General features: G+C 48.5%; 1 protein-coding gene and 1 long non-coding RNA gene across 5 annotated transcripts in view; both read left to right on the plus strand.

Moving 5' to 3' along the window:
- Window positions 1-11,684, plus strand: part of LOC103215732 (tyrosine-protein phosphatase non-receptor type substrate 1) — a 45,978-nt gene extending 34,294 nt beyond the window's left edge. For 3 of the 4 annotated variants that reach the window (XM_007962392.3, XM_037994986.2, XM_007962396.3), the window contains exons 8-9: window positions 6,655-6,706; window positions 9,247-11,684. In XM_007962392.3, coding sequence (XP_007960583.2) covers window positions 6,655-6,706; window positions 9,247-9,495 — 301 coding nt within the window. In that variant the 3' untranslated portion in view covers window positions 9,496-11,684. The remainder of the gene's footprint in view (window positions 1-6,654; window positions 6,707-9,246) is intronic. The other variant, XM_007962403.3, reaches the window with a different exon arrangement.
- A 7,318-nt stretch (window positions 11,685-19,002) lies between these two features.
- The window catches only part of LOC119622617 (uncharacterized), a 60,995-nt gene continuing 52,021 nt past the window's right edge, over window positions 19,003-27,976 (plus strand). The window contains exons 1-2 of the long non-coding RNA XR_012091449.1: window positions 19,003-19,445; window positions 23,282-23,351. This is a non-coding gene — a long non-coding RNA (uncharacterized lncRNA). The remainder of the gene's footprint in view (window positions 19,446-23,281; window positions 23,352-27,976) is intronic.

Consider the following 27,976-nt stretch of genomic DNA (forward strand, 5'->3'; position numbering starts at 1 on the left):
CTACTTCCACGTGGACTGGGGCAGAGACCTCCTGGGCTTTCTGTCCTCACAGACATCCTGCACACGCCACCGGATGCATCCTCCCAGATCCAAGTTGTTTACTTTACTCTTTCCTTTGTTTAGTAAATATTTATTGAGTACCTTGGCGTGCTGTGGCCCTGGAATGCTGGGATGAGTCGGATAGAATCTGTGCCCTCTGCAAGCTCACAGCCTGGTCAGAGGCTCAGGCGGTGACGTTACGTCACCGATGGCACTTTAATTTGTTGATTCACATTTTTAGTGACTTGAGTCCCTACTGTGTGCCAGCCCTGCTCAGGACCAGCTGGTGATACAGCAGTAAATAAGAATCAGCCCAGGCTTTCACGGGGCTCAGACGCCAGCGAGAGAAACAGGCATAAACGCAGAAATAAAGTGATTCATGGTGTCCTATCAGGTGGCGACAACTCCTACCCTGCAAGGGGATGGAGGTGAATGGTGGGGGGCTGTCTTAGGCAGAGGAAGGGACTGCCTCTGAAAAGGGGATGCAAGCAGGTGCCTGAAACTAGTGAGCTACGATGGAGAGGAGCGTGCTGGGCCAGAGAGGAGGCTTGTGTGCTAGGCCAGAGGGAAGGAGAGGAAGAAGATGAGGTCAGGAAGACGCAGGTCCTCGGCATCTTGTTGTCCTTCGCAGATGCCCCTGTAGCAAGAGCTATTATGAACCATTTTGTGAAAAGCCTTTATCGGCTTTTTGGAAGGCCTCTGATCTTCATCCCCAGCAGAGCAGAGGCAGCACACCGTAATCTGCCATGTGAACCTATCTGCATAGAACCATGTAGACATCCGCGCTAAGGGTGATAAATAAAGCTATAAATAGCTTTGTGTTGGTTCAGACCAGGTTTTGCCAGCAACTGCATAGTGCCAGTCTTTCGATTGTTTAGAGCTTTCTGGGTTCCAGAATTACAGAATAGGAAATGATGATCTGGAGTGGGGCCTGTGGGTGTTAGAAGGACTCGGGATTTTATCCCCAGTGGGATGAAGAACCACAGGATGGACATGATCTGACTTTGGTTTAAAACTGTCACCTGGCTACATGTGGAGCCCATGCTACAGGAGGTGAGGGTGTGTAGGTGACCGTAGCGGTCCCGGTCCAGGCAGGAAAAGATGGTGAACTGGACCAAAGTGGTGGGATCGGCTGAGAAATGCTCAGATTCTAGATATATTTTGAAGGTAGACCCAAGAGGACTTGCTGATAGATTGACTGTAGGGTTAAGGACCACCTCAAGGTTGGGGGCGACAGAGTGCTGTATCCTGAGTTGGGGGGTGCAGGTGATGGGTGGAGTGATGGGGCAAATACCAGGCAAAGCAGTTGCATATAGCAGGAGCAGCTCTTCTGCCGGAGAAGGCTCTGGGAAGCATCGGGTGCCCCGCTCCTGCCCAGCAGTGTGAGTCCAAGGTACTCTTGGGATAAAGCCTTGCTTCTTGCTCTGATCTCCACAGGGACCCTCCTGGTCTGAGCCCTGCCCAACCTTCTGGCCTTCTCCTCCCCCGAACAAGCAGAGCCACCTCTCCAGCAAAACTAGGCTCTTCACTGCCTTCCGGGCACGTGTGTTTTCCTGTTGTCATGCTTGTGCCTGTCACACTCCCACACCTAGGACACTCTTCCAAGGGCAAGACTCATTTCTATCATTTGCCAAAAAGACCTTCAGTGGTTCTCTCTGTCCCTCCAGATAAAGTCCAGCCTCCCTGAGGCTCCTGGGCCCCTTGTGGTCCAGTTGCCTTGAACAGTTTCACTTCCTTCTACCCCCTGTCCTCACATTTCATGACTCAACCACACTGTGCTCCTCCCCTCCCCCACAGGCTGGGCCCTCACTCTCCTCCTCCCCCTTGCACACTGCCCTGTCTGCTGAGGTGTGCTCCCTGCCCCTGCTCATGCACTACCCAGGGTCCCCCAGCTCCAGGGGTGGCAGGCACAGTGGGCTCTGTGAATGGCACCCCCTGGAGTTATGCCATATGGTAGCTAGAGTGGGACCCCTCCTGTCACCTGGTCACCTCCTGCTCCTCCTGAGGTCAGCAAGGGCATGACATCCTCCAGAGTTGGGGGGCTTCCTGTGAACCTTCCTGGTGCCCCAGCATGGACACCCCAGTGTGTTCAAGGTGTCTCTGCACCTGTCCCATTTCATAACCCACTCCTTGAAGCCAGGGCCCATGTCCCTGAGGTTCACTGCAAATAGCTGCTAAACTTGGCACCATGCCTGGAATGGGATAGGTGCTTAGTAAAGGTTTATTGAATGAACAAATGAATGAATGAATGAGTGAATGAATGGATGAGTGACTGAATGAATGAATGGATGAATGAGTGAGTGGATGAATGAATGAGTGAATGAATGCCATCCTAAACCACTGTAGCACTTCCCACTCTGCCTTCTCTGAATCCCTAAAATACTGCTTCCTAGTGACTACACAGCCCCATCTAGAAGGATCTCTCTTTTTTGTTTTTGTTGTTATTATTTTTTTATTTTATTTTATTTTTTTTGAGACAGAGTTTTGCTCTTGTTGCCCAGGCTGGAGTGCAATGGTACAATCTCGGCTCACTGCAACCTCTGCTTCCTGGGTTCAGATGATTCTCCTGCCTCAGCTTCCTGAGTAGCTGGGATTATAGGCATGCACCACCACACCCAGCTAATTTTATATTTTTAATAGAGACGGGATTTCTCCTTGTTGGTCAGACTGGTCTTGAACTCCCGACCTCAGGTGATCCACCCACCTCGGCCTTCCAAAGTGCTGGAATTACAGGCGTGAGCCCCTGCGCCCCGCCCTGTTGTCATTATTTTTTACTTGTCTTACCTCCCTGATTAGACAATGAGTTTCTGGAAGAATAGGACATTGTCAATAATAATGGCATCATTAGCAGCTACCATTTATTGAGCACTTATTGTGCTCCTGGCACTGTCTATGCCTTTATGTATATTAGCCCAATTGTGACTTTAATTCTTGCAGAAACCCTATGATTTATCACTATCCCAATTTTATAGAACAGTGGTTTTCAAACTTGAGTGTGTTACGGAATCCCCAAAGACTTGTTAAAACACAGCTTACTGGGCCCCACCCTCAAAGTCCCTGATGGAGAATCTCTATTTCCACAAGTTCTCAGGTGGTGCTGATGCTGTTCTTCCCAAGCCACACTTTGAGAACCCCTGTTCTATCAGGTTCTTATTGTTCCCTATCCTATGGTTGAGGAAACTGAGGCCCAGAGAAGTCATGACATTCCCGAGGTCCTGCGGCTAGGAAGCACCAGAATGATGACTTCAGCCTTGACATCTCTTGCACGAAAGCTGGTGCCTTCATGACTGTTCCCATGCTTCTTGCTGTCTATTTCTTCTTCCCCAGAGAAACCAACCGTTTTCTGCCTGTTTTTTATTTTTCCAGTGTGAGCCTACCAAGGGAGCCATGAGATCACTTGCTCCCTTTCATCTCTTTAAACCAAAGCAATAGCTAGTGAGTGCTAATGGTGGTTCCCCATGCCTCAGCTGGCTTCGGCTTTGGTTTGCTGGGATCAGACACTTTCCAGAGGACATTGGTGTGAGTAACAGCCGAGCACCTCAGGGAGGCTGCAAGCCGGGAGGCTGCCACTTTGAGCTCAAAGGGTTCTTCAGGTTGCAGGGCTGGTGGAGGGATTGGCTCTCTCTAACTCCCTGGGTTAGGAATGTACAGACAGAACATTGTCTGTAATCTTCCCCAGCTCAGACGAGAGAAAAACGTGTCTCTCTGCTCCCTTAATTGGGCACTAGGGTTCATTCGATCAGCCATTTATTCACTTGTCAGACATTCACTGCATTTATTCTTGGAATATTTAGGGCTTCCCTGAGTCTTTCATTTATTCATCTGGACTGAGCCTAACTCAGTGCCAGGCCTTGAGCTGGGAGTTGCAAAGGGGAGGAGAAAAGGCCTACCCCTGGTCTCATGGCACTTAAGAGCCAGTGAGAAAGATTCATTCATTCATTCACTCACTCATTCATTCATTCATTCATTCAACAAATACATATGGACTGCTGATGATGTGTCAGCCCAGTTCTTAGTGCTGGGGCTTCAGCAGTGAATGAGACTGGCCCGGTTCCTCCCTGTGTGAAACTGATGGTCCGCTGAGGAGACAGGTTACCAGACAAGCTGGAAAGTTAATAAAGGATGTGGTGCAGCTGCTGACTAAATACAATGAAGCCAGGTAAGGGATAGAGCAGATCAAGGAGGTAGGGTCTTGGGTGAGCAGGGAGGGCTTATCTGCAAGGTGACATTTAGAAGGATGAGGAGGCTCCAGCCATGGGAATATCTGGGACAAGACTACACCAATCAGAGGGAACAGCCAGTGCCAAGACCCTGAGACAGGAGCAGTCAGATGCATGCACAGAGCGCAGAGGAGGCCAGAGGAGCTGGAGCGGAGCAGAGGCAGGAGAGGGATGGAGCCTAGAGCAGTCGGCCGGGCTGAGCCTTGGAGCTGGTGTCACTTGACCACCTTGGAGTGGTTATAGAGGGCTTGAGCATTGTGAGCAGAAAAGTAGCATGACATCACTTATGCATTTGAGATAGGGAGAATGGAGGGCAGGGAAGCAGGAATAGAGGTGGGGAGATCAAGGAGGAGGTTCTTCAGGAATCAGGGGTGTTAGGATGGTGGAGAGGATGGGGTGGCTGGCTTTGATGGATATTTTGGAGGTGGAGCCGACCAGTCCTAGGTTGGATTAGACGAGAGCTGTAAAGGAAGAGAGAGAAGAATCAGGGCTGACTCCTACTTCTCCAGCCTGAGCACAAGATGAGCAATGGTAGAGCTATTCACTAAAATAGGAAAATCCAGGGGAGAGACAAATATGGGGAAATGGGTAATTGGTTGTAGTCTGAAATTGCTTTGAAAGAGAAGAACACAGTGTTTTGAGAATGGAGTTTGGGGGTTCAGTTAACATTTCTCCAAGACAAGACTGTTTAAAATAGCATCTGAAGGAAGAAAAGGATTGAAGCAGATGAAGAGGCAGCAGCCCAAAGCATGCAAAGGCCCTGGGGCAGCCTGACTGGCATTCATTCCAAGTCACTGTTTTTGAGCACATGGTCACTGTTTTTGAGCACTGTTTTTGAGCACATGGTGGTGAGGAAGCATGGCAGGCAGGCAGACAGCAATAGAAACCAGATATGCAGATAGACAGGAGATCTGAGATTGTCACGGAGGGGCAGCCCAGCCAGCCCAGCACCGTCGGCAGAGCCATCACAAGGTGACACCATAGTTGAGTCTTGAAGGAGACACGAAAGTTAGCCAAGAAGAAAAATGATCAAGGGGGTCCTTCATGCTGCTATAAGCATGAAGTACATAACATCAAATGCACCCCCCCTGAAATATTTGGTGGGTAGATGAGTGGGTACATGAGGACAGGGCAGTGAATTAGCCTGGAGGCAGCACACCAGGCCACGTGGGACTCTGAGCAGGGCGATAAGTTGGACTTGAACCAGCCAGCCAGCGGGGAGCTCCAGGAAGGCTGGAGGCCAGTAGGGTGGGGACAGATCTGTGTGATCTTCCCCAGCGGACATGGCCCTGCTCCTGGAGGGTTCTTTCTGTGGCCACGTGGGGCTTGTCATGTTTCAGAACTGCTTTCGGAGCCAAGCACTCATGCCAAATCCATTAATAACCCTGCTGCCAAGCCCCACTGCTCATTTCTGACATTATCCATGCTAACATCCCCGGGGTTGCCGGCTTGAGAATTTACACAACTTCTGCCAAGCCAGTGGCTCTGGTTGTGCTCATCACCTTGACCGTGACCCTCCAGTGAGTCAAGCCGTGGCCTCCAATTACAGAAGCAAGTGCACGAACAACTTCTTTGATTAACTTGGACATCTTGGTCTTTTTCTTTTCTTCTTTAATGATGATACATAGATGTTTATAATACAGAACATTTGGAGAATATGGGAAACTAAAAAGGAGAAAAAAAATACCATGCAAAGACCACTGCAGTTTGCATTTTGCTATGTTTCCTTCCAGTGTTATCCACACATTTTTCATAATTGAGATAATCCCACAGAGAATTTTCCTTTTTCACTTATCATTTTAATGTAAGCATTTGTAACTTTAAAAAAAACCTCCTCATAAACCTTTTAAATCTTTATCTGTGGATTTATCCTAATTTCCCTAACCAGTCCCAATTGGCAGAACCCTAAGATATAAACCTCCTCCCCCATCCCGCCCTTGACAAATGCCTTTGTGTTGAAAGCTTTTTCTATATTTTGAATTCCCCCAAAAAAAGTGCAATTATGAGTCAAAAGGATGAGGACATCTTCCAAGCTCTTGATTTTGCCAGCTGCTTCCCAAAAGGGCTGTACTGGTTTGCCTCTCCCACCAGCGACGTATGCAAGCTCCAGTTCATTTCACCATAGCTTCCCCAGCACCAAGTATTATAATTTTTAAAGATCCTTGCCAATAGAGTAGGTTAAAAAAAAAATGATAGTGCATTGTTTACAATTCCTTTTTCGTGAGATTGACCCCTTTGTCCAAACATTTGATGTGCAGTTGTGTTTCTATTATAAGTCCTTCATCCATGTCCTCAACCCATATAGAAAGTAGAGCCTAAATGTTATTCTTATCAATTTGCATGAGCACTTTAGATAGTGAGGGTATTTTTATCTGTGTGTCTCTTTCCTTTTTAGGTTGCATGAGCCTGAGAAGAATGCCAGAGAAATAACCCAGGTACAATCCTTGGTGAGATGCCCTTCCTGGGAAACTCCATGGCATGGTTGCTTCACATCAACCGGAATTGCAGATCTGGTTCTAAATTAAGACTCCCTGTGGGGTGGAGGGTGGAGGATCTTACATTCCTAGCTTTCCCCATGTCCTGTGCATATTCCTTCTCTCTGCTGCAGCCAACAGTGGCTGTTGCAGCCTCCTGACTCAGTGCTACCCATTGCACAACTCCCCAGGGGTACCATTCACAATCCGTCCTATAAAATGCTGCCCTGGAGTCAGGCTGCAGCTCCCTTAGTGTGGATTGTGCCTTCCCACCTCTGTGCATTTGCCCAGACCCATCCCTCTACCAGGAGCGCCACTCCCAGCTCACTGCCCACTCCTCCTCACAGCCAGGCTTTTCTATGCTGTAACTGCACAGCCAGCCTGCCAGGGCCTCTCCCACCTTTGCTGATGGAAAGACCCCATGTCATTAATTACCTCACACAAGGGCACACTCGCTCAAGTTGGAGGTGTCTGGTCAACATTGCTGAGATGATTTTGCAGGCAACATGGTTTCTGAGAAACCTAGCCCTGCTTATCACCGGCTGACGCTGTCAGACCTTGAAGGCAGAGGGCTTCTCAGCATCTTGTAACAGACAGGTCCTGCTCTGAACCCGGAACGAGAGTGCGCCAGCTGTCCTTGACATTTCCAAGGCAGTTGTCATCTTTTTAGATGTAATCTGTTGTCGGGCTGGTGAAAGGCACAGCATTTGTAGACCAAAATGCCTTGGCCCTGCCCTTGTGACCTATGGGGTCCCCCGGCAGCCCCGGACATGAGCTTGGGTAGTAATTAGGAAAAACAAAACCATTTCCAGTCATGAGAGAGGGAGACCTTCTCCCCTGTCATTCTACTTCTGGACTTCCTCCTGGAATCTTCTGGGGGAAAAAAATGATGGTGGAAAAACGGGTCATGGACACCTGCACGAAATTCACATCAGCAGAGACTTACCGGGCACCCACTATGTGCCGCGCACTGGACAGCCAGACAGTCACGGCCCAACTGGCAGAGTGCCTGCGATTCCAGTGCTAGGTGCCAGCCCTGGCCAGGGAGGGAGTTGCATGCTATCAACGTGGATTTCCCAGACAGAAGTAAATGAGAGCACGCAGGGCTCAGGACAGGAGCTGTGCGCTAAGAGCACAGCCGCAGAGTCCAACACACTTTGGTTCTTTGCCAGCTGGACAACTTTGTCCACTTTATTTAACCTCCCTTGGTCTCAGTGTCTTCAGCTGTAAAGTGGAATAGATAATCCTTCCCAAGTAGGTTGTGGTAAGAGTGGATGGGTGATCTGTGTGGTTGTGTGCTGCTTGTAAGCCCTGAGAACTGAAATCGGCCATTACCGTGCACCAGCTAGGAGGTGTGCCGGTTGGTGGTAGCTTTATTCTGTTCTATCACGCAGGGGCCAGTCACAGAGGGAGCAAAGTTTATCATTCATAATGGGCGATTTTGAGGCGGCAGTGGCAGGTTGATAGGATTAGCACATCGGAGGTATCCAAGTTTGCTAGGTGGTTAATGATTGCGAACATTTATTGAAGACAGATGCTCAGTATGTACCAGGCTCTTTTCTAAATGCTTTACCTGGATAATCTCATTCCATTCTCACAGCAACCCTGGCAGTAGACGCTATTATCATCCCCTCTTTACAGATGGAGAAACTGAGACCCAGAGAGGTTAAGTGAATTGCTCAAAATCCCTGAGCTAGAACCAGGATTCAAACTCAGGCTTTCTGACTCCAGAACGTTTCCCGCTTTGCTAACTGGAGATCTCATTCTTACACTGCCCCTGTTCTCTGTCTCCCTGTCTCCAGCTTTGCCCTGAGTGAAGTTGAAATGATTGCCATCCTATTCATTCAGTATGAATCAGACTTCTTCTGTGCCAGCCTTGGTTTTTGAATCATAACAAATGCCCAGTGAATATTTGTGGAATAAATGCATACATTAATGAATGTCCCCACACACATCACCATCAGCACCTACTCAGGCCCCCAAACAGACACGGTCCTGGGTGGTGGGTCCTGTGATGGAAAACAAACATGGGCTGAGGAAGCACAAAGAAGGAACCTAGACCCTGCCAGGAAAGGGGAGGGCCAGGAAGGGTCTTAGGATGAGCCATGCTTCATCTGAAATTTACAGGGTGGATTGGGATTTGTTACAAGGGGAAGCAGGACAGATACCCTCAGCAGAGGCAGGAACATGAGAAATGGGCAAAGACTGCAGGTGGTTCAGGTTGGGAGGAGGCAGGAGCGGGAGGAGGTGACACTGAGGCGGGGCTGTGAGGGGACCACACTGTGTGGGTCAGAAAGACCCTTCAGGCAGGGTGAGGAGGAGGGTGGATGGGAAGGGGCAAGGCTGGAGGCAAGTAACATTGGCAAGAGATGAGGGGAACATGACTTATGGCTGAGCCAGTGTGGGCCGAGAGGACACAGAAGCATCCAGACTTGGTATTTAGTTTGAGTGAGTGGGCCAGGGCCTCTAGAATGACCTTCTCATGAGTTTCTCTTTGGGTATTTTAAATCCAGGACACAAATGATATCACATATGCAGACCTGAACCTGCCCAAGGGGAAGAAGCCTGCTCCCCGGGCCGCGGAGCCCAACAACCACACAGAGTATGCCAGTATTCAGACCAGCCCGCAGCCCGCATCGGAGGACACCCTCACCTACGCTGACCTGGACATGGTCCACCTCAACCGAACCCCCAAGCAGCCGGCCCCCAAGCCCGAGCCATCCTTCTCAGAGTATGCCAGCGTCCAGGTCCCGAGGAAGTGAATGGGACCGTGGTTTGCTCTAGCACCCATCTCCACGCGCTTTCTTGTCCCACAGGGAGCCGCCGTGATAAGCACAGCCAACCCAGTTCCCAGAGGGCTGGGGCGGTGCAGGCTCTGGGACCCAGGGGCCAGGGTGGCTCTTCTCTCCCCACCCCTCCTTGGCTCTCCAGCACTTCCTGGGCAGCCACGGCCCCCTCCCCCTACATTGCCACACACCTGGAGGCTGATGGTGCCAAACCAGCCAGGGAACCGACCTGGGAAGTGGCCAGAACTGCCTGGGGTCCAAGAACTCTTGTGCCTCCGTCCATCACCACGTGGGTCTCGAAGACCCTTGACTGCCTCCCCGATGCTCCGAAGCCTGAGCTTCCAGGGTGGCCCCCTGACCACCACCACCACCACCCCCACCCAACTGGGGCTTAAGTGGGGAAGATTTCCCCTTTAGATCAAACTGCCCCTTCCATGGAAAAGCTGGAAAAAAAAACTCTGGAACCCATATCCAGACTTGGTGAGGTTGCTGCCAACAGTCCTGGCCTCCCCCATCCCTAGGCTAAAGAGCCATGAGTCCTGGAGGAGGAAAGGACCCCTCCCAAAGGACTGGAGACAAAACCCTCCGCTTCCTTGGGTCTCTCCAAGACTCCCTGGGGCCCAACTGCGTTGCTCCACCCAGACCCATCTCTCCCTTCTAGACCTGAGCTTGCCCCTCCAGCTAGCACTAAGCAACATCTCGCTGTGGACGCCTGTAAATTACTGAGAAATGTGAAACGTGCAATCTTGAAACTGAGGTGTTAGAAAACTTGATCTGTGATGTTTTGTTTTGTTTTTTTCTTAAAACAACAGCAACGTGATCTTGGCTCTCTGTCATGTGTTGAAGTCCATGGTTGGGTCTTGTGAAGTCTGAGGTTTAACAGTTTGTTGTCCTGGAGGGATTTTCTTACAGCAAAGACTGAGTTCCTCCAAGTCCCAGAACCCCAAGAACGGGCAAGAAGGATCAGGTCAGCTGCTCCCTGGAGACACTTAGCCTTCTGACTGGGACTGACTTGGCCAAGTTCTCAGCCGAGCCACGCGGCTGGTACTGCAGCCTTCTGTGACCCCGCCGTGGTAAGTCCAGCCTGCTGAGGGCTGCCTCTTGACAGTGCAGTCTTGTCGAGACCTAACGCCTCAGTCTGCTCATCCGTAAAGTGGGGATAGTGAAGATGACACCCCTCCCCACCACCTCTCATAAGCACTTTAGGAACACATAGTAAAGGGTAGGGAGAGTGGCCCTGGCCGTCTATCCTACCCCTTTAGTGTCCACCCCCATCCCGGCTTTCCAAGCTGATCCTTGAAGAAGAAATCTTCCATTTCTGTGCTCAAACCCTACTGGGATCAAACTGGAATAAATTGAAGACAGCCAGCGGGGTGGTACAGCTGTGAAGCTTGGGCTGATTCCCACTCTGTCCCAGAAGGTTGGCCAGAGGGGTGACCCAGTATTCGGTCTTCACTATAACTCTTAAGAGTTGAGATGCTAATGTTCATGACTCCTGGCCTTGGGATGCCCAAGGGATTTCTGGCTCAGGCTGTAAAAGTGAGAAGCTGAGCCATCCTGCCCATTTCTGAAGGTCCTACAGGTGGAACTGCAGGAGCTCAGCACAGACCCAGCTCTCTGGGGCCTGGTCACTTGGTGATTTCAATGATGGCATCCAGGAATTAGCTGAGCCAACAGACCATGTGGACAGCTTTGGCCAGAGCTCCCGTGTGGCATCTGGGAGCCACAGTGGCCCAGCCACCTGGCTTGGGCTAGTTCCAAATTCCAAAAGATTGGCTTGTAAACCTTCGTCTCCCTCTCTTCTACCCAGAGATAGCACATACGTGTGCACACGCATGCACACACACACTTTCAGTATTTTAAAAGAATGTTTTCTTGGTGCCATTTTCATTTTATTTTAATTCTTGGAGGGGGAAATAAGGGAATAAGGCCAAGGAAGATGTATAGCTTTAGCTTTAGCCTGGCAACCTGGAGATTCCACATACCTTGTGTATTGAACCCCAGGAAAAGGAAGAGGTCGAACCAGCCCTGCGGAAGGAGCATGGTTTCAGGAGTTTATTTTAAGACTGCTGGGAAGGAAACAGGCCCCATTTTGTATATAGTTGCAACTTAAACTTTTTGGCTTGCAAAATATTTTTGTAATAAAGATTTCTGGGTAATAATGAGTCCTTCCGGTGTTCAGTATTCTTGTCTTTGTGAGTGTGTCCCGGGGCCGCCTCGGGGGCTGCCCGCCCTCCTGCCAAGGCCTGGAAGAGGATTGAATGGACCCCAGGGTTTGGAAACAACCTACAGCATTTGAGCTCCTCACTTAGGTTTTAGAGACATACAATTTTGGTTTCCCCTGGCTCAGAAGGAGCCAGTGTAAGGTTGAGATAAAATTCCATACAGACAACTGAGTTTGGATCTCGGCTCTGCTGCTTTGTAGCTATGGGAATTCAAACAGCACCTCTTTGAGACTTGGGCCCCACATCTGCACAGTGGGGCAGGAATAGTCCCTGCCAGGGTGACTGTGCGGATTCAAAGAGGTTGGGAGCACTGAGCCCATGCTTGGCACTGGGCAGGCCATCACTGAGGCTTGTGTCTTTCCTTCCTGCCCTGACCCTGCATAGCTGAGTCTCGTGGCCTCTTACCACTGATGGGATCTTGGACACCTGGCTCCCCGTCCTGGGGCCTCACTTTCCTTCCCCACCAAATGCAGAAATCTAATGCTTGTCCTGTAATATCCTTGCCAGATGACTGATGTCAAGTGCTGGTTTATAGTGGGTGCTCAATAAATGTTAGTTTCCTTTCTCTCCCTCCATTAGATCATTAATGATATTAGTGCTAATTATGTAATAAAGTTAAGGCATAAATATGTTAATATTTAGTGGTTACTATGTGTCAACACTTTGATGAATTCTTAAACCTTGTGACTCAAGGGCAATCATGTTACTGACTCTATTTTATAGATGACACAGAGAGGGGGTGTAACTTATACAAGGTCACAGAGCTAATGAGCGATGTTACTGAGCCTCCAATTCCAACTGGATGACTGCAGCGCCTGATGCTTAGCCACTGGGTTAATAATCAGTACATCATGTATTGAGCACTGACTGTAAAATTAACCACTATGATAGCTAATAACAGCTATGACAAGTGTGGTGCCAAGTGCTTCACAGTTATAACCCATTTCATTCTCCCAACTGCCACATGAGGGAGGGACTCTTGTTCTCTGTGCTTTACAGGTGAGGAAACTGAGACACGGAGAAGTCATTTCTCCAATGTCCCATGGCAGAGCAGTTTGAAGCCAGGGAATCTGACTCTTCCCCACACTGTACTTACTGCCTCATTTAATTCTCATGACTATCAGATCGCTCTGGTTGTGCCCATTTTGCAAAGAAGGAAAGATAAGGTTCTGGAAGTGCATGTGACATGACCAGTCTCACGCAATGAGTCTTTAGTCAAGTTGAGACTTGAACTCAGATCCACAAGCCCACTGGGGATCATCCCTACACCCTTGGCCTGGTCCATGTGATCAGAGACCACCTGAAACAAGGAGCTGCCTGCAGGGCTCAGAGAGGTCACCCTTCTCTCAGGCCAGGACCTTGGCTGTAACAGACAGCTCAGCAGTTTCCTGGCCTGTGGCCTGAGTTCAGCTTTCCACCTCCCTCTGGGAGCAACCCATGAAATATGTGCACTGCTTGCAGGAATGGGGTGTTCAAGGCATGAATCCAGGCCGAGTGGGTGGGGAAATGCCTTCCATTCTCTGGGAAGGTGGGGGATGATGGACTGCGTGTCCGGGCAAGGAGACTTGGGGGGTGTATTTTTAGGCAGCACCTGGGCCTTGCTTCTCCACAGCCAAATCTCCAGGGCTGGAGGTTGGCAAGCAAAATGAAAGTTGATGGGAGCTAAGTGGCCCTTGTCCAGCCCGCCAGGAAATCAATCAAGCATTTGGCATTTATCAGGCACCTCCTTGGGGTTCCTCCTGGTGCAAAGGAGAATGTTAAGACTCCCTTCCTCCATGAGGACCAGGCCAGAGTCCTCCGCCTCTACCCATTTTACGTGATAATCAGGAAAATCTCCACCAACCCCCAACCCCGAGATTCGAATGCCCAACTGTAAAAGCCCATGCATCTTCTAGCACATTTCCAACAGCCAAGTTTTGATGAAAGTTTATTGAATTTTGGCATAAGCACATACTACATATTAGACACTCTCCTAAACTCTGGGCAGGTATTTATTAAAATTAATTCACTTTATTCTCTTAACACACCTATGAGTTAAGTACTATGATTATCCCCCATTTAAGAAAGAAATGGAAACACAGAGATTAAGCATTTTGCTCCAAGGTCACCATCCAGGAAGCGACGCCACTGTGGGTATGGTCCAGTCCAGCACTGAATGGGCATATAATGGGGATTGGGGCTGCTGGAGAGAAAGTGGGGGGCATAGATAATGTTCAGGATACACTGGACACTGTCAGTAGCCAGGAAACACCACATCATCTCACCACCAAAGTGTTAGAATGTCAGGGTGGTATGGCTACCTGCCTGCTCACCAGCCAGCCAAGGCACCCTTGAGCCTGCCACTGCTGGGATCCCCAACACCACCCGCTTCACCACCCTCTTCACTGTGCCTGACCAGGTTCTTGGTTTCTTTTCTGAATACAAGATCATGACATTGAAGATGCTTTTTAAGAAGATGTGCTCCTGATGTTCAAAAACAGGCAAAACCTTGGCAACAGAGATCAGAAGAGTGACTGCCCTTGGAGGGAGGACAAGGAGAAGCCTGGGGTGGCACATACTCTACATCTTCCCGAGTCATGGTTATCTGGGGGTTGCATACGTAAAAAGTCTCCCAGCTGCACATTTAAGATGGGTGCATTTCCCTGTATATGTTATACCTTGAATTTTTTAAAAGATGGATGCGCCTGCCCTGCCCCCCTCAACCTTTGATGCCTGCCCCAATCTGTTTTTCAAAGTTAGTGTCAACACCTTATCTTTGGTCCCCGAACCCAGCCCAGGGCCTGGCCCCAGTGAGAGGCCCAAGGAGTGTGGCTGAGTTCATTTGAAAGATGAACATCCCTGTGATCAAAATAGCACACAAAACAGTGAAAGAAAAGATGTCAAACAGCACAAAGATTAAGGATGCCTACAAGGATAAGCCATTATCTGTCATCACTTCATCTCCTGAAATTCCCTCCATCACTTTTCCTCCTCCACCCATGGGAATTGGATACAACCTCACCCCGGAGTCCTTGCCCTGTGACCTTGGGCAAACAGATTCACCACTGAGCCTCTGCTTTGTCATCTGTGAAACAGGGATAGTAGCAGCCTTCACGTCCTAGGGTTCTGGTGAGGATTCGATGAGAAAGTAGATTTAAGACTCTTTGCAGCAGTGTGGTGCAGACAGCAGTCGACATATGCACACAAACACACGCTCACATTCACACTCACGTTGACACCCACACACTCACATGTCAGGCCAGGTTATTACAGCAGCTCTGCAATGGTGGGTCTTCTCTTCTGACAAATAATTTTATCAAGTCCCTCTCTTTCTCATTAGCCTGAGATAGGTCTCTCTTACCAACCTTTGGGGGATGGGGTCCAACACCCCAGCTTGGGTTTGGAGTCCTCTGCCTTACACCACCACCTGACCTGTTCAAGAACATTTCCTGCTCCTCCCCAGCCCCTACTGGACTCCCTGGCCAGGCTGATCTTCTTCTCCCGAGAAATACTAGATAGCAACTCCTTTGACTTCCCTAACCCCAACATGAGTCATTCCTCCAGTGACTCGGTGTCCTCTCAACCAGACATGAGCTCTGAAACCAGAACTTCACATTCTACCTTTGGGATTCAGCCCCTAGGATAAGGGAGACTAAAGCCCACCGTGTGCCACACTGGACTCTGGACACTCGAATTCTTTATTTCATGGAAACTTCACATTCTTTACAAATGGAATGTCAATTTCACAGAGAAGAAAATTGAGGCTTAGAGAGGTGGAGAGTTAATAAGTTCAAGATCTTTCAACCAGTAATTATTTCTCAAGCTCCTATTGGAACCTGGCCCTGTGCAAAATTCTGAGGACACAATGTTGACCAAAAATGGACCACACCCATATGAGCTCATATATGAGGGAGCCCGAGCCACTGGCAATCCCAGTGCCGGGATGAGTGCTGCTGAGAAGGGCGTGACAAACATGACATACAAGTGCAGAATTAACACACTAATGAGTGAGCCAGCAGGGGGGCAAGAGCTGGTTCCAAGAGTAAATGGGCATTTAGAGGCTTTGAAAAAGGAAGGTGAGAATAACATTTTCAAGTTAGAGATCAATCTGGTTAATGTTCTACAAGGCAACAAGGCCATATCTTTGGAGCTATTTTTTTCTGCCAGACAGAAGCCATTTGCACCCCCGCCAGACAGAAGTCTGCAAATCAGCCCCAATCTGGGCCTTAATCAAATACGAAAAACAAACTCAGGTATATTCTTCTACAGAACTAACTAATCCTTCAGTGGGGCTTTTAAACCATGCCCCAGTGTGGCAACGAAATGAAGCACTGTCTTATTTTGCCTTATTTCCAAATTTGGGATACTTTGTCTTATTAAAGGAAAATATACTGGCTTCATTCAGCCTGCACAGGGCAGAAAAGACTTCTTGAAGAGGAAATCCCTGAACTGAGATCTAAAAAATAAGTAAGAAGCCAGATCAGTGCAAAGGAGCCAGTGCAAAGGAGTTCCAAGGAGCCAGCGCCTGGCAGAGACCAGCCTTCCCTGTGTGCACTGGCCCCTACTGAGCTCTCCAGCCCGATTCACACCACTCTCTCCATCACTCCCTGCACTGGCAGCACCAGCTTCCTGCCAGTTTCTAAAATGAACTACAGGACCCCTGCATGAGCTACTCCCTCTGCCTGCAACACTCCCTGGATCTTTCCTGCTGGTCCTCCAATCCAGAGGCTGGGCTAAGTTCCCTTGTCAAACACTTCCATAGTAACCATGTCCAGCACTTCTTTGTAGCCCTCATCACGATTTGTAACTATAAATTGGCCCTGTGATTACGTGATTAATATCCCTCTCCTCTACCGCCCTAGTTGCTGCACTCATCAATGTAACTCTTATGCTAAGCCCATAGGAGGCACCCAACAAATATTAGAGGAATGGGAGGATGTATGGAGTGATGAGAAGAAGGAGGACGAGAGGATAGATGGATGGGAAGGAGGGAGTTTGAATGGGTGGCTGGATTGATGCAGGAGAGCATGGATGGGTGGATGGGTGGGAAGGAAGAAAGGAAGGCAGAGAGGGAGGGAGGGAAGAGAGCAAAAGGGGAGAAAGAAGAGCATAAAAGTTGGAGTCTGCTTGGCATCTTAGGAGAACTGAGAGTCCCTGGCCGGCAGGTTTGGAACTAGAAGCAAACTTCAGTACATCTGACTTTTCCCACTGAGTTTCTCTGCCTTTCATCATGATCCTGGGTTCAGGGCAATCACCTTTTTAAAAAAATGACGCACGATCCCCAACAGGCAAGAAGCCAATGACCCTTGTCTGAGCCTTTGGTTCCTCTCCTAGAGAAACTGGGGCTATACTTAGAAAACAGGATAAAAGATTGCAAAAAATCTGTCTACTCTCAAATTGCACAACCCTAGTGTGGCTGGTCAGTGGCTCAACTTTGGGAGCTTGCAGGGCTCAGCCTCTCAACAGACTTGTCCTCCTGGCTCTGCTTCAGTGACAACAGGCCAAGCCCTCATGGTAGAAGGTGCCGTTTCTACCAACCTGGGCCTTCTGTTCCCGCAGGCCCTCTCTGGGCAAGGTCAGATGGTGCGGCAGCCGGTCGCATGGATCTGGGCCACAGACCTGTCTCTAGAATGAGGTCGGGTGAGAGTTTAATGGCAAGAAGGCTGCAGCCTGACTAAGGCTGTGGGCTTGATTCTGCCATGGCTCCCCCCATGCCAGTAAATGGACCCTGTGCGCATGCAGATTAATGCATTATCACTAATGTTTTGTGCCAGATGCAAAGGCACTTGGGCAGCCAGGCCGAGAGCTGCCATTACCACAGGACCTTTTGCTGGAAAATTTTTCTTGGGGCAATTAAATCTTCAGCTGTCCCTCCAAGGGAGTGCCAGCTTGCATTTTAATTATCCTCAAAAGAGGGAAGTAGGGGAAAGGACACGAGGCAAAGAATGAAAAAATAACAACCCGCTTTATAAACTCAGTGGTTTCTCCCCCATCCACTCCACAGTGCCCTTGACCTTTAGACTCCTGCCTCCCAATACTCTTGGAAGGACCCCTTTAAGGGGAAGAAGAGAGAGGAGGTAGGAAAGAGCATTTCTTGAGTGTGGAATAAGTGTTAGTGCACTGCATTATGCCTGGTTAATTATTTATTTATTTATTAATTATTATTATTATTATTATTACTATTTTTGTAGAGACAAGGTTTTCCTATGTTGCCCAGACTGGTCTCAAACTCCTGGGCTCAAGTGATCTTCCTGCCTCAGCCGCCAAGTAGCTGGGACTACAGATGCATGCCAACAAGTCCAGCTAATTCTTTTAAAAAAATTTTGTAGAGACGGAGTCTCCCTGTGTTGCCCAGTCTGGTCTTAAATTCCTGGGCTCAAGTGATCCTCCTGCCTCCGTCTCCCAAAGTGCTGGGATTAGAGGCGTGAACCACCATTTCCAGCCTCATGGAAAGTTCGAGAACCGGCAAAACTCATCTCTCAGGTGCTGGTGAAAGGGAAGCAATTGACTAAAATCGACAAATGGAACTTTTGGGGAACTGGAAATGCTTATCTTGATTGAGGTGGTGCTTACATGGGTGTATATATCAGTCAAAACTCATCAAACTGTATACTTACAAACGAGTGCATTTTATTGTTTGTAAGTTAATACTTTAATAAAGTTGATTTTAAAATAAATAATAATAAAATAATACGTGTTAATATTTATCTAAACCTTACTATGTGCAGTCCTAGTTGTGCTTCCTATGTGTTAAGCCCTTTATCCCTCACTCCAATCTGTGACATAGGCACTGAGTGCCCCATTGCCCGGATGAGGACATTGAAACACAGAGAAGTTTAGCAACTTTCTAAAGTGACGCAGTTAGTAAGAGGCAGGGCCTGGGTTCAAATGGAGGCAGATTTTGAGCCTATAGCTGAACAGCGAAGTCCAAGATTCCCAATTGGTTATTACTAGAGGCAGAATTAAATCCAGGTGCCTTCCAACGTGACGTAACTGGTGGAAGAGGAAAATGCATTCATTCACTGGGGAAATATTTACTCAGCCTCTACTGCAGGTCGAACTGTAGACACAGAGAGGAACTTACAAATCCCAGGCCCTTGTCGGGGAGGAAAGGGATCATGAAATAATCAGAAAAATAAATGCGAAATGCGGCCAGCGATGAAAGCTCAGAAAGCGAGTTTACCCCTGACCGAAATGCGCGATACTAACCGGGAGTGTGAGGAAGCCACGCCCTCCTCACGTATTTGTGCCCAAATGAGCTGCCTCCCCAGCGTGCACCAAATTCCTGAGCCACCTGCTCCGAGCTCGATTTCCCTTTCAAGCTGTGTGTTGTGCGGGGGCAGCGCGAGTTGCAAGGGCTCATCTTTCAGGACAGGCTGCAAAGGTCCTTTGAAGTCATCCGCCCTGCTCTTGGCACCTTGCGCCTGGAGCTGAGCTCTTCCAAAAATGATCCCTGCGCCTTCCCCTGGTGCGGCAGTGCATCCCATACAGTCGCGGTCCAGAGCAGGGGAGGCAGCAGGGCGTGCGACAGCTGGGAGAGCCGAGGCCCTGAGGGAGGACTCTGCCTCCAGCCAAGCAACCAGGCCCTGCGGCCCTCTCCCCACCTCTCTGTGGCCCTGGCTCAAGGAACCGGGACGGGGCTTTCAGACCTTGAAGGGCAGACCTGCTCCACCAAACATTCCCATCGTTGGCAGATGGAGGGCCCCGAGCTGGGCACTGTGGGTATGTTATCCAATTTACTTCTCTCGGTAGCCCTGCACCATCGCCTCCGTTTCCCAGGTGAGCACAAAGAAGTAGATGACTTGCCCAAGATCACACAGTACTGCAGGAATAGAATTGGCGTCTGGATCTCTCCCCTAATATCCCACGGCCTCCAGAATCTCACCTTGGCCCCTTTCCATCCCCTGAAATAAACACTCTACACCACTTAGTGAATGGTCTTTCGGAAGTCAGAGCCTATAAATTCATTTCCTGGCTCCTCCATTTCCTGGCTGTGTGACCTTAAGCAAGTTTCTTAACCTCTCTGTGTCAGCGTCCTCCTCTGTAGAACGGTGCCAAAAACTGTACCTATCCCAGAAGGTTGCTGTGAAGACCAAATGAGACAAGACAATAAATGTAAAAGTGGTTAAAACTGTGCCCAGATGATAGTGAGCCCTCAAAAACTCATCACTATTCTAATTCCATAGACTTGATTAATTTCTGGCTTTTCATAAGTGAATTTACATCCATACATTTAAGGCACCTTTCCAAGTAAGACATACAGGTCTACCTCATTCTTTCAAGCAGCTTCATAACATTCTTATATTCATTCATTCATTCACTCATTCACCAAACATGTGTAGAGCGGGCAGCTCCTGTACACCAGGCAAGGGCACACAACACACTCAGTCCTTGCTCTGAGTTCTCGTGGGAGGGATAATTGACAAATGCATGAATAAATACTTGAGAGCATTTCACCTAACACTGAGTGCTATGAAGAAAATAAGATGGGGCCAGGCACTGTGGCTCATGCCTGCAATCCGAGCACTTTGGGAGGCCGAGGCAGGCAGATCATTTGAGGCCAGGCATTCAAGACCAGCCTAGGGTTTTAGTAGAGAAAATCCGTCTCTACTAAAAATACAAAAAAAAAAAAAAAAAGCTGGATGTGGTGGTGCATGCCTGTAATCCCAGCTACTCTGGAGGCTGAGGCACAAGGATTGTTTAAAACTGGGAGGCAGTTTGCAGTGAGCCGAGATCTCACCACCGCACTCCAGCCTGGGTGACAGAGTGAGACTCTGTCTCAAAAAAAAAAAAAAAAGAAAAAAGAAAAGATGGACAAAGTGTTAGAGAGACACTGGTTGGGAGAGGGAAAACAATTTACAGACAGTGTGTGAAGTCCCCAGGGATATGTCATTTTACTGCCACCGGAAGGAAGAGAAGGAAGGAGCATGGAGCAGTCCAGGCAGAGGAAGCAGCCAGGGCAAAGGCTAGGAGGCTGGACTAAGCTCAAGTGTGATTCAACTGGAAGTAGAGAATGAGCATTTTTGAAACCAGGTTGGAGAGTCAGGCCAGGGCCCAATGAGACAGTGCCTGTGGATTTTATCCTGAGAGACATGTGAAGTGCCTGAACCCGGGGGTCCTGCAGCTGGGTAGGAATGGATTGGAGAGGCACCAGTGGAGGAGCCAGGAAATTTGTCAGGCTACAGGATTCAGAGGCACGGGCAAGGGGCAATGGTGGCAGGGACTAGGGATGCAGCCTCCAGCCCGGAACTTGCCTCGGTGGCAGAGCCCACAGGACCAGCTGATGGGGAAGACAGAGTTGAAGGAAAAGAAGAAACAAGTTGCCACTGACAGACGTCACCATAATAATTTAATTAACGAATCCCCTATTGATGGAGAGCTGGACTGTTTCTATTTTTTCCCTACTTGCAACAATTTTGTCTTAAACATTATTGCATAGATATCCCCAGATGTGAGATGCTTGGATCAAAGGCGTGAATTTTTTTTGCTTTGTTTTGTTTTGTTTTTATCACATCCAGATGGCCACATTGCCTCCATTCCACTTGTGTCCAGCATGCAGGAGTTCCAGTTTCTACCCTGGAACTTTCTCCTCCTGCTGTGCTCCTGGGAACACTCTGCCCAACGCTGTGCTCCTGGGAACACTCTGCCCAACCCCTCCACCTCTGGCACAGACCCGGTCTCCAATGCATTTGTATTTCTTGCTGCAATCTGGAATTATAAGTTAAGAAGAAAACCTCAGAACCAGGCTAAGTGACTAAAAAGACTGCCCAGGGGCCTCTTTTTCCAGCAGGAGGCAGAGAGAGGCTTCCAACACCCTGAAGAGGGCCAATTTACCCCTATTCTTCCAAACACAAGGAATTGGCCTCCCCCCCCCCCCCCCCCCCCCCCCCCCCCCCCCCGTTCAGCCCTGAAAACAAGCCAGGGCATTGAGAAGGCCATGAAAACAAGCGGTGAAAACAAGCCCTGAGGTTACAGGAAACCCTTCTCCCCATCACTCTCTGAGCGGTGGGAAGGAAGGGAGCCACTGTCCTCTGGGTCCCCTGCCCTTCAGCCCCTCTGGAGCCCCACTGGCCTTCCCCATCTCACATCTGATCAATGCCCCCTGGTTGTGGCCACCACCTGCTGCCTGACCCCTGTTCCATGCCAGCTTTTGCTACCAGAGTTTCCTTTTCATAAGTGGCCTTTTTAAAGGAAGTATTTTCTTTTAATCAGCAGTCACTGCATCTGCAACAGTGCTGAAGCGGAATTTTGTTATTTTCCCATCACTTAGCGCTTATTCGTTCCATTTATTTCGGGGAAGAGTCGCTAAGATTTCAAAGACTCGTAACTAGCTTGTGCGCGGTATCTGATTTTCACTTTGGCATTTGGAGGTGCTTTTGAAGGTGGTTTATGTTATCTTTCCAAGACTTACCTGGTGAGTTACTTAATCAAGAGAGGATTTTGAAACATACTGCTTCTTAATATCTTGTCTTTTGTTTTTGTTTTTTTGAGACAGAGTCTCACTCTGTCACCCAGGCTGGAGTGCAGTGTCATGATCTCGGCTCACAGCAACCTCTGCCTCCCCAGTTCAAGCGATTCTCCCACCTCAGCCTCCCAAGTAGCTGGGATTACAGGTGCACACCAGCACACCTGGCTAATTTTTGTATTTTTAGTAGAGACGGGGTTTTGCCATGTTGGCCAGGCTGGTCTCGAACTCCTGACCTCAAGTGGTCCACCCACCTTGGCTCCCCTGAGTGCTGGGGTTACAGGCGTGAGCCATTGTACACGGCCTATCTTTTCTTTTAAAACAAGTGACTTTTTTTTTTTATAGCAAAATAAATGGATAGCAACTCTTTGACACTGCTAGTAACTATTATTAATTGACTGCTTAGGAAATGTCAGCTGCCAGCCTGGGCTCATTCCCATTGGATCTTCTCCACAACTCTCTAAGGGAGGTGTGAATTTTTGTATACATTTAATGTGTGAGGACACCAAGGCATGGAGAAGTTGACTACTATTAGTAACTTACCCAAAGTTACAGACCAGGGCAGAACTGAGGTGCAGATTTCATATTCCCCAGGGCCCTTCCTTTGTAACCATGGTTACAAAGCCTCTCGGAGGGAAGGTGGTGGGTTCTTCTGCAGGTCACTGCGGCAGTGACCTGGGTGGGGGTGGCAGACAGACACATGTTCTTGTTTGTCCTTACTCTTATCTGTGGCAGCTCTTCCTTCCGACTGCTGGTCCAGCTGATCCGTGGGCCTTCCAAGTCCACACTAGAGGTAGAATCCCTTGTTCTAGATGACTCCTAGAGGCTCAGCATCTCTAATTCTCTGATGGGATGCTGACTAAGGCACAGGGGTTTCAATTCTATTTGGGAAGTGACCCGTTCCCCTCCATCTAGACTAGATAGATTTAACAAATAAAACTATAGGACCCCCAATCACATTTGAATTTCATAAAAATAATGACCTTTTAGCATATATCATGCAATATTTGAGATATAAAAATCACTTGCTGTTTGTCTGAAGTTCAAATGGAACTGGGCATAGATATCCTGTATTTTCTCTGTCCCCCAATAGATTCCCTTCCGGAGAGACCTGCCAGACTGAGCTGCTTCCATCAGCCAGACATGAGAATAAGGGTATTTAGGTAAGTGCTTGGTCAGCGTGGAAGAGTCTTGGGGAACTGCGTGGGATGGGACAGGCTGACAAACCTTACAGGGCCTCAGTTTCCCTGTCTTGGGTTATAATGTGGAGCTTGGAAATCCCCAAGGAGCCCACTGTCCACACATTGACGGTCACTGCTTTTAACATAAAGTCCAGCTTCCCTAGCGAGGCATTGAAAGGTCCTGTCTGCCACCCCACCTCGCCTCCTGCCCAGCTCACACAGCCACCTGGAAGGACTTCAGAGTCCCCCTCAAAACAATCTCTTCTCACCTATACCTTCACTCTTCTTGCCTGGAGAGCCTCTCCCTCCCTCGTGTGCGGTTTAAACTCCTATCCACCCTTTATGCCTTTAATGCCCCCTCCTCCCAGAAGCCTTCCCTGAACACTGCAGGAAGAGAGGCAGTTGCTCTCACTTTCCTGTCTCTTTGGGCCTCTTTGACAGTTCGATTACAATAAAATTACACCTTATGCAAGTGTAACATGTTCTTCAGACAAAAGAAAAGAAAAAATACAGAAAAACAAGAAGAGAGAAAGAAATTAGGTAAGAACCATGTGACCCAATGGGCACACACCCTAAATGGTTATGAGATAGAGGCAGAATCTGCTCTCTAAGCCTCAGTCTCCATAGACCCCTCATCCTACAGCTACCTAAGGACAAGTCTTTTAAGATGAGCTGGAAAACAAACAAACAAACAAACAACAACAACAACAAAAAACTAGCAGTATAGTGGGAAAGAATGAGGGATTTGGTAGACCAGACTAGCTTAAATTCAGACTCCAGCTCTGCTGCTTCCTGGCTATATAACCCTGAACAGGTTGCTAACTCCTCTGTGCCTGGGGCTCCTCATCCGTAAAGTGGGCATAAGAAAAGTTCCAACCTCACAAGGTTGTTGAGAGGATAAAATGAGCTTAACACCTGTGAAGTGCTCACAGTAGCTCCTAATACACACTGGCATTAGATTATATTATGATCTAATATTACCCCAGCCAGTACCCTCTGTGGAAGCTCCAGGGCTGCAGGGAACCCTAACTGTGCTGGACTCACTAGGAGACAAAATATCAGTGCCCAACCTAGTGTCTCTGAGGATTTGCCGGGGGTACTTTTCATTACACTTGATTTTTGTTTTCCAAGCTGACTCGACTGAGTAGCACCCTCAGATAAATCTAACCATCAGATGGACAGTCCTGGGTGAAAATTCCCATCCACCATTTCTCTAATAGTTGTGTGACCTTTGGCGAGTCACACTTTGTGTGAGCTCTGCTCACTTCACCTGTCAAATGGAGACGATGACACCCACCCCCAGGGCATGAGGAGTTAACACCTGTGCTGATGCCTGCTACCTGGTAGATACCTGATACCAAGGCCGCTGTGATTAATTTACTCTTTCCACAGCAGCTGTTGTTACACTGTGTTTCATTTTCAGTTTACATGCTCTTCACCCCACAGTCTGGGAACCCACAAGGATGGGGATTCCTTCCAGTCAGCTCAGGCTCCCATGATCAAGTCTATACCAAAAACCAGGGAGGCACTCAATTAAGGGAGAGAGAGGGAGGGAGGGAGGAAAGAAGGAAGGAAGGAAGGAAGGAAGGAAGGAAGGAAGGAAGGAAGGAAGGAAGGAAGGAAGGAAAGAAGGAAAGAAGGAAAGAAGGAAAGAAGGAAAGAAGGAAGGAAGGAAGGAAGGAAGGAAGGAAGGAAGGAAGGAAGGAAGGAAAAGAAGAAGGAAGGGAGGGAGAGAGAGGGAGGGAGGGAGGAAGGAAGAAGAGGGGAAGGAAGGAAAGAAGGAAAAGAAGAAGGGAGGGAGGGAGAGAGAGAGAAGAAGGAAGAAGAGGGGAGGGAGGGAAGGAAGGAAAGAAGGAAGGAAGGAAGGAAGGAAGGAAGGAAGGAAGGAAAGAAGGAAAGAAGGAAAGAAGGAAGGAAGGAAGGAAGGAAGGAAGGAAGGAAAAGAAGAAGGAAGGGAGGGAGAGAGAGGGAGGGAGGGAGGAAGGAAGAAGAGGGGAAGGAAGGAAAGAAGGAAAAGAAGAAGGGAGGGAGGGAGAGAGAGAGAAGAAGGAAGAAGAGGGGAGGGAGGGAAGGAAGGAAAGAAGGAAGGAAGGAAGGAAGGAAGGAAGGAAGGAAGGAAAGAAGGAAAGAAGGAAGGAAGGAAGGAAGGAAGGAAGGAAGGAAGGAAAAGAAGAAGGAAGGGAGGGAGAGAGAGGGAGGGAGGGAGGAAGGAAGAAGAGGGGAAGGAAGGAAAGAAGGAAAAGAAGAAGGGAGGGAGGGAGAGAGAGAGAAGAAGGAAGAAGAGGGGAGGGAGGGAAGGAAGGAAAGAAGGAAGGAAGGAAGGAAGGGAAGGAAAGAAGGAAGGAAGGAAGAAAAAGAGAGGGAGGGAAGGAAGGAAGAAAGGGAGGGAAGGAAGAAGGAAGGGAGGGAAGGAAGAAGGGAGGGAGGGAAGGAAGAAGGGAGGGAGGGAGGAAGGAAGAAGAGAAGTAGAAGGGGAGGAAGGAAGAAGGGAAGGAAGGAAGACAGAAGAAAGGGGAAAGGAAGGAAAGAAGGGAGGGAGGGATGGAAGGAGGAAAAAGAGGGGAAGAAGGGAAGGAAGGAAGGAAAAGAGGGAGGAAGGGTAGGAAGGAAGGAAAGGAGGGATGGAGGAAGGAAGGAATAAGGAATCAAACTCTTCATTCTCAGGCTCCAGGCTTGTCTGACTGATCAGAGGAATGGATCAATAGCCCTCATTCATTCTCCTATCTCTTTCGGGAATCACAACTTAGGTTTGTAGGTGTCTAATTTATTATTATATGGTGCAGTGCAGGGTAATTATACACTGTGGTATAATTTGTTATAACTTGGACTGAGGCCTATAACTGTATAATTTAAATTATTATACAGTACAGTGTTGAATAATATGAAGAGTATATAATTTATTTCAGGCTTACGAGCCTAACCTGTAATCCAAATGCAACACGCAGCCTATGCAGATGAGTTAATGTTTCTACGGAAACCTCAACTTAGATATTTCTTCATCTCTAGTTCCTTTCTTTGGGTTTCTCAGAACACCTGTGTTACCAGGTCTGGTACTTTTTGTTTGGTGCAAGGCTCACATGTCGGGTAGCTAGCTCTGGCCCAGGTTGAACCGGTCTTGCATATTGGGTCATAGAAAAGAAGGGCCCAGAGCTGTCACCCTGCCCAATGACAGTTGTCATCACAGGGAGGCCACAGCTTGCCAAAGATATTGCTGGCAGCAGATGCAGAACCACGACCAGAGCCCCCATTTCTGGGTCTCCAGGAATGAGGAGGCTTGCAGCACCTCCATCTATTTATTAGATAACTATTCTTTGCTCTGTTCTCAGCACTGGAAATACATCATGGGACCGGGCCCCTCATGAAGCTTACATTCTGGAACTTAAGAGCCTCCATCTCGCTGGTCTCTTGTTTCTTAAAGTGTGGAGCCCAGGCCAGCATCGTCAGCATCCTCTGGGAGCTGGCTGGGAATGCAGCATCTTAGCCGCAAGTCCCACTGCGTCTGCATTTTCACAAGACCCCCGGTGATTCATCCACACTGGAGAAGCACTGCTGGAGTTGCTATATGATTTAGGGAATCATTTTCTTCTCTACTTCCCTTCTACCCAAAATACATACCATTTCACTGAGTTTTGAAGCAGAGTTCCTTTTTTTTTGTTTTGAGATGGAGCCTCACTGTGTCTCCCAGGCTGGAGTACAGTGGTGGGATCTCAGTTCCCTGTAATCTCCGCATCCCCAGTTCAAGCTCTCCTCCCACCTCAGCCTCCCAAGAAGCTGGGATTACAAGCCTGTGCCACCACACCTCGCTAAATTTTATATTTTTAATAGAGACAGGGTTTCACCATGTTAGCCAGGCTGGTCTTGAACTCCTGACCTCAAGTGATTCATCCACCTCGGCCTCCCAAAAAGTGCTGGGATAACAGCGTGAGCCTCCTTGCCTGACCCCTCCTTCTTCTTTTTTTTTTTTTTTTAAAGAAAATATATTTTTTTTCTTTTACCTTGGTCACCTTGGTACCTTTTGGAATTATAAAACAATATATATATAAAACTATATGTGTATATATATCTCTCACCCAGAACCCCACCATCCAGAAGTGACACTGTTAATATTTTAATAACCAATCCATCAGACTTTTTTGTACATACATATACTTTTTTTTCAAAATTTCAAGAAAAGATGCAATAGGGTTGTGTTCAGGCTCAGAAAACAATACCCCAGAATCTGGCACTTTGACGTGCTGAACTGAAGAAGTGGTTTCAAGGTCTCTCTCTGACCTTCCCCTACCTCCCTGTCTCTCTGATCCTCTCACTTTCCCACAGCACCAGGAGGGGCTCTCTCTGGAATTTTCTTATCTGCCTAAGAAAGCTTCTTTCCAGGAGAAATGCAATTTCTTAAAACTCCCCCTCCCTAGGAATCTCATCAAATATCCAGGAAAGATTAACCACTGGAAAGGAGGCTAGATGTAGTCACCACGTTCAGACAGACTTTCATCTATTTTTTCTGAGAGCAGCTCCTAGAGATTACCTGGGAAGCTTTATCTGCATAGTAAGACAATCTTTGTTACAGTGAAGTTCTGCCCATCACCTTCCCACCGCCTCCCCCAGAGCTC

This window comes from Chlorocebus sabaeus, chromosome 2 (genome assembly GCF_047675955.1).
Source record: "Chlorocebus sabaeus isolate Y175 chromosome 2, mChlSab1.0.hap1, whole genome shotgun sequence".
NCBI classification, from domain to species: Eukaryota; Metazoa; Chordata; class Mammalia; order Primates; family Cercopithecidae; genus Chlorocebus; species Chlorocebus sabaeus.